The 9,565-nt window shown below is 32.1% G+C and overlaps 2 protein-coding genes across 2 annotated transcripts; both read left to right on the plus strand.

The window, feature by feature from the left end:
• The first annotated feature begins 4,105 nt into the window (after positions 1-4,105).
• Positions 4,106-6,645, plus strand: LOC129871692 (transcription factor SRM1-like). The gene is made up of 2 exons (XM_055946652.1): positions 4,106-4,772; positions 5,837-6,645. Exons 1-2 carry the CDS (start codon positions 4,390-4,392, stop codon positions 6,267-6,269), a joined length of 816 nt encoding a protein of 271 aa, XP_055802627.1. The 5' UTR covers positions 4,106-4,389; the 3' UTR covers positions 6,270-6,645.
• Positions 6,646-7,410: 765 nt separating this feature from the next.
• On the plus strand, positions 7,411-8,568 carry LOC129869905 (uncharacterized). The gene is made up of 2 exons (XM_055944477.1): positions 7,411-7,462; positions 8,258-8,568. The coding sequence occupies exons 1-2, from the start codon at positions 7,411-7,413 to the stop codon at positions 8,566-8,568; spliced, it is 363 nt and encodes a 120-aa protein (XP_055800452.1).
• Positions 8,569-9,565: the final 997 nt, after the last annotated feature.

Genomic DNA, 9,565 nt, shown 5'->3' on the forward strand with positions numbered 1-9,565 from the left:
TAAGAAGATGGAATTGTGATATTCTCAATAATGTCTTAGTGGCCTATAGAGGATTTTCCTTTTTTTGATAGAAGTTGCTATGGTAGAATGGAGAGTTTCCATTCTTAATGAATTCACATATGAGTCTAATTCAATCTCAATAATTAATTCATAAAAAAAATATTGTCTAAGTCAATAATAGCAAATCACTGGTTCACTTTATTTTCTAACGAATGTGGCACTTTAATCCACACTCTAACACCCCTCTTTACGTTTATGCCCAACTAGAACATGCACCAAAAATTTAAATAAAGATAAATCTAACTTTAATATCATGTAAAAATATGACATATAGGTCTAACTCAACCTCAAATGTTAACTTAAAAAAATTGAAGTTTTGCATGATTTCACACTAATCAAAGCAGAGACAATGAGGCCGTTTGGATTGACTTATAAGCTGTTTTCAGTTGTTGTTTTTTTGAGTGTTTGACTGGCCAATTTAAAGTTATTTTGTGTTTAAAATAAGCATCAATAAATAGTTAGATTTATTTGGATGAACTTATTTTAAGCAGTTTATAAGTTAAAAACAGCTTATAAGTCAAAAAAAAAATTGGCAACTTATAAACTGCTTAAAAATAAGTCAATCCAAACAGGCTAAATGATGATTTCACCCAACACACATAATTATAAAGTCTTTTCTTCGGAGGTTTCTCCTTCGGTGTTCAGTATCCATTATAGAACTCAATTAATTTAAATTCGCCTGAAAAATATCATTTTAGGAGTAAAATAGTTTCTAAACCCTACTAAAGGAGGCGATTTCAGGCTCAAGACTCAATTTTAAAACTTTTAATTAAGAATAAATGAATACTTAACGCATCATTACTTCCTTTTTAGTTATCACAGCTCATAGTCTTAACAAACTGGATTTTCTTTTTTCCCTTACACCATTACTATTTTTGAATAAAATTCGAACTGCTGCAGAATTTTAAGTTACCAAATTAAATTTGTTTTCTCTTAGTGTGATCACGTGTCCCGGGATAAAAAATCGAGAAGAATACTATTTGCTCCCTCCCTTTTAATTTATATAATTTAGTTTAATTGAGTACGGAGTTTTTTAAAAAAATGTTGAAATTTAAAGTTTAAAATTTATAGATATTTATGTGGCTATATATCACCTCATTAAGGTAAAATAAGTATTTTAAAGTTAAATTGTTATCAAATTGAAAAATGTGTCATTTTTTTAACTTGTCTAGACACTCATTGAGTGGCATAGAGAATAAAAATTTACTCCCTCCATTTCAATATGTTTGATCTATTTTAACTTGATACATAATTAAAAAAAATAAATTAATCTTATGATCTTAAACATGTCATGTGAAAAACTACAATTAAAGAGTTGCTTAAAAAAAGAAAAAATCTTTCTTTTTAAAATGAACTTAAAAAAATAAATTTAACAAATTGAAATGAAGGAAGTATACAAAATGCAAGAAATAAAAGATGAGATCTTTATGCAAATAGCTGGATCGATTCACTATTTTTTTGTGGGTGATTTTTTTAAGGGGAGGGGGGAGGGGGATAGGGGTGTCTTTAGGGGATTCCTCAATTCAAGTGAATCTATGCTCTCCTTTCGAGATTAAATATAGCAGTGTAATTTTAAAAAAATATTTAAATATAAATGTGAACTCATACTCGAAGTATCATATAATGTGATAATTATTGGATACACCACTCTAAGTGAGATTAGAAATATAAATTTTATATTTATCTTATTTTTTTCTTTCTGAAATTAGGTAAACCTATCAAGGTGGTTATTAGTATTTGGTACTCCCTCTGTTCCTTATTACGCGAATTGTTGAACATTTCTTCATTGTTCAGAATAAGTGAATTGTTCAAAGTTTAAGAGATTATTAAAAAATTCTTCCAATTTGCCCCTTCATTTATATTTTTTAGGTGATAATTTCAAGAGAATTGATTGCTCATATTTATGAATTTACTTTAAATTATTTATATTTTTAAGAATAGTTGAGAATAACTAAAAGGAGAAAAGTGAAAAGTGGTATTCAATTTATGTCCCACACTTAATATAGAATAGAGAGAGTAAAACTTCAGGTGTTTCAATTAATATATATATATATATATATATATATATATATATATATATATATTGCTTTAATTTTTCAAAATTTTCAAGTCTACCACATTAAAAATTTCTTATTTTTCTCAACACTATAAAATTTATCAATAATTAAATAAATGTGTATATTAAAATTAATAGTACTAAATGATATAACATATATACAATCAATAGATTCAACCGATTTCAATACCTTCAACACAATTTTGAATTAAAATTTTAACAATTCACGATAAAAACTTATATATCAAACTAATTAAATTTATATCATAAATCCATAGTGCACTCATCCCATCGAAATCATGAATACTTTGTCCCCATTTCTCCATCTAAAGTAAAAAAGTTGTTTTATGTTTACATAAGAAATTTATGGGACAACAGAATTCAGTTTTGATAGTTGTTGTTTGTCCTTAACTAATTTATCATCCTATTAGTTGTCACTCTTGCAAGTTGTTGTTCAATTGGGATAGGTCCACTTTTCTGAAATCATTTTCACCTTTCAAAATCCAACTCCAATATCCACATGTATAGCTTGTAATTGTTGACAATTGATTACATCAGCATAATTCAAATTCTCCATAATATCTCATTTTAATAATTAACCTATACTTAGATAAAACTCATCCATAACCATGCCCAAATTTTTAGAAAGATAATATGTCCATGTCTAATCTTATTTTTTTAAGTGCTCATTTTAGAAATAAATATTTTTGAGAAATAACAAAAATTGTCTTTCAAAAGTTGAAAAAATAGCTTTTCCGAGAAGTATTTTTGAAATCTTGGTGAAGTACAAATTGCTGGTCTAATATTAGAAAAAAGTATTATCTTTTTACTAATATAGGTTGTTGTGTAATTCTGGATTGTTTCATTCTTAATCAGAAATCTTGGTTCGAGCCCTGAATATGAAAAAAATCTAATTGGGAGTGTTACTCCTATAACGGGCTTACGAGAAGATCCAAATTAATCACGTTCCAATGCAAATATCGAACACCTTCTGTTATTTGGTAAAAAAAAAAGAGGTTAGTTTTACTGCAGTAATAGGAGAAAGAAAAATACTGCTCATTATCGGCCTGTACTACTGGCATTGAAATCGATTTTTATTGACCAATCAGAATTGTCTTCCAGGATCTATAATTGCCTCAAAATGTCCAATATTGTAGTCCCTTTCACTCCTCTTTAATCCAACAACAATAATATCATATTTGGTATAATTTCATGAGTGAAGTCAGGAGAGCCAGGATGAATCTAAGCCTCTGAATTCCCTCGGCAAAAAAAATAATCAATTATATAGTATTTTTTTTGAATCCCTAAACACAAAAGTAGAAGCTTACTCTAGTTTTGGGAATCCAAAATTCACCAAAACGGTTTTTATTTATCGAATGTCCTTAATAAAAATTTTAAATATCATCCTTGTTTTTGTACAAAGTAGTTATCTTACTCCATCTACATTCTTCGAACATCTTCGTTGTCCTAAAAATGACATTAAACAATTCAATCCATTCCAAACCTTCCATGCCTACATTCTTCCAAAACTCCACTGGAATTTCGCTTGATCGCTCTTCCCCTGCTCATTCTGTGAATAACCTCACTTAATCTCATCAACTTTTATAGATACCCGAAATTCATAACCTTAGTTACCATTGAATTATGTTCATCAATATTAATTAACTATATTGCTCGGATTTTTCAAAAAAATTAATGCAACTTAGCAGATCGTTTAAAACTCTTGACAAATACCCAACATATCATTTTTGAAGAATTAGAACAACATAACTATTAAAACTAATATCTATTTTCCTTGTACAGTAACATGTAAAAACTTAATTTGTTGCACTCTTCATTTATGATTTTTAGATATTTTTCAAAATCTTTAAATACAGTTGGTACCTTTTGTCATTAGTAGGGTCAGCAATTCAAAAAAGTCAAAATTTTTGAATTATGAATAAAGCTTGTGTACCAATAGTATTTATTTGAATTGCTCAACTGTGTATTTTTCTATTTTTGGAATCTTTTTGTTTCTATTATCAGTGACCTCATTGGTCTGATACATTGTTTCTAATCATATTTTTGCATATACACTATTATTTTATTTTTATATAAATTGTCATTCATATAGCCTACCCCCAACTAGCTGGAACTGAGACGGAATTATTATTATTATTGTGTGTATATATGTGGGTAGAAATGAATTTTCAAGATTTTCTGTGGGAATGCATAATACTTGTTTGATAAAATGTTTCACTGAAAAAGCTTGATAGTGAATTCAAGAAGACTAGATGACATTAGATAAATCAAGAAGCTCAATATGGAGCAGAGAGCAAGATATAGCATTTGAAAATGCATTGGCAACTTATCCTGAGGATTCTGTAGATAGGTGGGAGAAAATTGCTGCTGATGTTCCAGGGAAAACCTTACAAGAGGTTAAGAATCATTATGAAATTTTACTCGATGATGTGAGCCGGATCGAGTCTGGTAATGTTCCTTTACCTTGCTACAGCTCTTCTTTTGACAGGTCTTTGTGCCATGGTGGTGATGAAAGAACAGGTAAGAAGAGCGGGGTTTCGGGGAGGTTAAACGGTGAGTCAAATGATGGGGGTAATTCTAGTAAGTTGGAGAAGGACCGGCGGAAAGGGGTTGCTTGGACGGAGGATGAGCACAGGTCAGTAACCGTTGAGCTTCAGTTACTTCAGTACAATATTAAGCTAGATGTTTGTTTGTTGTATATTTGTAAGAGACAAGTGAGACTTGCTCAAGTGGTTGAGTCCACCGTCATCCGCTAGGTTGAGGGTTCGACTTTTGAGTCATGCTGGAGCCTGGAGGGTAAATAAGAACACTATTGATCCTCCCAAAAAAGATAAGAAAAAAGAGTGTATTTGTAAAGAATCTCATGAGTACAACATACCTTGTGTTTGAGGTTGCTACATATCATTTAGGATAGTGGTACTTTCTGTTTCTTTTTTCCCTTCATGTTTCAGTGAATGTAATCTTATCAACCTTAGATTTATGCTCCTTCTGCCGCAAACTTTCTTTGCCCGGAAACATAACACCTGTCGCCATGAAGGTGTACTTCATGAAGTCATAGGATTAATGTTGGAGTCGCACATAGTTTGTGTGATGGGAAAATGGACTACTAATATGTTCTTGGGCAATCCTCCCTTCATGAGCTAACATTCAGCTCATTCGTGGTTGAGTTAGGTCCAAGATCCATTTCCTTAACATGGTATGAGAGTCATCATTTGTGAGATGGGAACATGGACTCCTTATGAGTTAGGACCAAGGTCCAATGTCTTTGTCAATTCAGGTGTTTGCAGGCATTTGTTAAACTGTATTATCTTGCTGTCACTTTCAGAAAATACTCTTTCGATGGGAGACTTGATCATAGAGAAACACTCTAAGTGATGATTCAGGGGCTTTTACGAGTCTGAATGTTAAGACCAAAGAATTCTGCTTATGCATAAGACAGTAATTACAGATTGATGTTTCTTTTCCTAATCCCTAGAGCTTTTCTTTGTCCAATTCAAGCTGCCTGCATCTTAATCCGGCAATGGTTCACATGGATTCACCGTTTCATCCTAAAATGTGTGTTGGCTGTAAGAACCAAGGTTGCAGAGAAAACCATTGAAGATGCATATTCTTACTGACATCTTCTGCATTCTAGATAACGTTTAACATCCTTCCTATATTTTGTACTGACATACTTTTTTCTTCATTTGTTGTATGCAGATTGTTCCTTCTTGGTCTGGAGAAGTATGGAAAAGGTGATTGGAGAAGTATTTCTCGAAACTTTGTTGTGACAAGAACTCCTACGCAAGTGGCCAGTCATGCCCAAAAATATTTCATACGTTTAAACTCGATTAACAAGGATAGAAGACGAACAAGTATACATGACATTACTAGTGTTAATAATGGAGACGTCTCAGTACCTCAAGTTCCAATCACTGGCCAAACAATTGGTGCTGGAGCACAAAGTTCTTCTGGAAAATCCAACAAACAATCTCCAACAGCACCAATTGCATCCATTGGAGTTAGCATATATGGAACGACCACCATCGGACAACCAGTAACAGGACCACTTGTTAATGTGGTTGGTCAGAGTCAGATTCGGGATTTGGACATTATGGGCTCGGGTTTGGGATTTTACTATGACCAATCTTGATTTTCCGGGTACATCTAGTAAACTTTTTAACTCACATACAAAATTCGAGCCAAAGCTACTACTGGTTTCGGATGAATCCATAAGTTCAACACTAGATCCGCCTTTGCAGTTGGTACACCAGTGAATCTTTCTCCACCGACACACAAGTGATACGGTGTCCAACCTCCAATTCCAGGAGCAGTGGTTACTGGTGCACCTATAAACATGAGTCCAGTGATGCTTACGATGAAGCACACATCTACACATTAGTGATATTTTTAGAAACAAAGTGTACAAAGGCAAACTGAAGAGTCTTATGATGCTTATTCATGTCTAGTGCAATATTGTTCAGTGGTGAATGAATAATGTTTCTCAATGTCACATAAACATTTGCTCAGGACTTTGATCTAGTGGTAAGGGCAATATTACATTATCTTATAATGAATCTTTACTCTACCTTCACAAGTTAGGGGTAAAGTGACGTACAAACCACACTTCCCACTTCCTAAATTCCACTTGTGGGATTACACAACTTGGTTTTGGAAGATATGACACTCAAAGTTGTAGAGCTAGTCGTCTTTCATATCGAGCCATTGAAGCAGTTGTCGTGCTATAATGAGACACTTCCATCATGCTATGAGCGGACAATTCCGAAGAAATGGTAAGATATGGGTAAGATAAGGGGTTGCCCGTTCTTTGTGCATAAACCCTTGTGAGGGTTTCATGCAGTTTCAACAGTTCTTCCGCTTCCAGGACAAATTTGCCTACTTGTGTCATATAGAAACCACTAGTAGATTGATGCATCATACCCTGATGATATAACAAAATAAAAGTTTTCCCTATCTCGCATGATAAAGAAAGAGAAAAGAAAGATAAATAGAAAGAAGATAGAATTGAACAACTGTACATGCATCTTTTGTGCATATGACTATACAAGAAAATTGACCCCCTCCTTTCTATTGAAGAAAGAAAAAAAATAAATCTATCAAACTTAGTTCAGATGGGTAAATAATCAAATTATAATCCTTAGTTTAGAAAGAGTTAAAAAATACTATGATGGCTCCGTTGCTTTATATCTTTCTTAAGGCATTTCGTTGCACTTTAATCACCCTCGTGAAGAGGCGCACTCCAATACTATTGATGTCCAATAGCTTTTATAGTAATGGCTAGATCTACTACTACTTCGTCCATTGAGTATAACAGAGCAAATGATGGTATACATTAAGTATGTCGTCGTTGTTATAATGAATCTTTCGTCGGTATGAATGAAAATGTTTTCTAGAAAAATAAGTAATTTGTTACTTATTTTCTTGTATTCGGCATGTAAGGAAAAAATACTAGAGAAATTTGAGTGGGAGGTGACAAAAAAGTTTTCAAATAAAAAAATATGACATTAACTTGGTCAAGATATTAAATAGTATGCGGACCTAATTAGAATGATTAAAAACTTTTGTATACATATTAGAATTTCAAAAATTTGAAAAATCTTTCCTCTTATTTTAAATTTTAAAATTTAAAAATTCCCTCTTTCTCCATTAACTTTCAATCTTACTCTCTTTTTCTTTCTTTCTCCCCTCCTTTTCAAATTTCTCTCTCTCTCTCCCTCTCTCTCTCTCTCCCCTCTTCCTCCCTCCATCTTCTTCTTTCTTTCTTTCTTTCTACCTGCCTTCCTCTATCTTCTACTTCTTCTTTTTTGTCGTCGTCATTGTTGTCTCCTCCGCTTTCGTCGTTGTCACTATTCATTCTTTTTATTACATTTTTTTATTTTATCTTCTTTTGTTTTTATTTTTGTAGACTATTTTGCTTTAATTATGAGAATTCTCAAAAAAAAAGTCGTTGAAAGAAGTTCTATAGAAAATCAAGCAACTGTGATAGTTGCTATGATAGTTGTTGCAGCAACTATCGCAGTTGCTTGAATTGTTGTAGCAACTTCAACAATTGTTGAATTATTATAACAATTTCTGCATAGTTATTACAACAACTTCGACAATTATTTAATTTTTAAGTAGAAAATAAAGTGAAGGAGATAGTGATTGTGGCAGAGGAGAAGGTTGGTGGTGTTGGTATTGACGGTGGAAGAAGAGAAGATGGTTGTTGTGGTGATGGTGAAGGAGGAAGAAGAGGTAGTGGTAAAGGAGGAAGAAAAACACGGTGTGATAGTGGTGATGGAGGAGAAGGAGGTGCTGGTGATAATAGCGGAGGAGATGATGATAGTGACAACGACGACATCAACGACGATAGAAGGGATATAAATGACGGTGGCGGGCGGTGGCATATGGGGAGGAGTGGGGAGGGTAGGAGAGTGAGAGGACCTTTATGAAAATAATAAAATTTGAGGATTTTTAAATTAGTGTCATTAACACTAGTCATAAAATTGTCACCAACACTCAATTTTTAAAACTTTTGTCACTCTTTTTAAATTTTAAGACTTTTTATCGCCCTTTAATTAAAAATCCCCAAAATACTATCCAAAACACATTTATATATAATCTATAAATACTATAAGATGTGCCATGTGAGATGCCGGTTACAGGTTGGTGTGTAGATGAGATGGGTATAAATTAAAAGTTCATTTATCTATCAAAGATAAAATTTGTTAATTATAAGTTATAAAGGGAAAATTATGCAAAATGTTTACTTATCATCCTTTTAGCCCAATTTATTTAAATTATCTAAAATAGCCACTCGACCCTATTTCTTCCCCAAAATGGATGCGGTGCGTCTTTCTTCTTCCCTTTTCTTTGTCGTTGTTGTTGCTGTTGTTGTTTTCACTATTTCTATTGTTGCTTCATCCTCCCCCTCCTCTTCTTCTTTAAAATTCAACTTGTTGCAAATCATTTTAAACAAATTATATATCAAAAGAATTAAAACATTGAGAAGGATTCATATATAAAATTTGGGACTGTTTAGAGGAGATTTTCAGTTGGTTATCATATATAATTAAACTATTTTTTTTGAGTGTATCAGAATGTATAATCAATGAATATGCCAAATGTATAAGTATGCTTATGCAAAATGTATAAACTATGACTTTGACTATTTTTTAAATAAGTAAAAACTTGGCTATATTTATACTAATTATTTTATTGCATATATTTAAAACTATCCCAATTATAAATTGAGATGAAACACCTAAGTTTGATTTTGGTCAAAAATTAAAAATAAAATAAATCAATTTAGTCAAATTAAGGTACAAGCATATTTGGTACAATATCTGAAAAAACTATACTTTGTAAATATACTTTTTAACTCGATCTAAACTGACATGTATGCCCTTTATCTTTGATTATGTACAAATTGACATTTAAAATTATATA

Source organism: Solanum dulcamara, chromosome 10 (assembly GCF_947179165.1).
Source record: "Solanum dulcamara chromosome 10, daSolDulc1.2, whole genome shotgun sequence".
NCBI classification, from domain to species: Eukaryota; Viridiplantae; Streptophyta; class Magnoliopsida; order Solanales; family Solanaceae; genus Solanum; species Solanum dulcamara.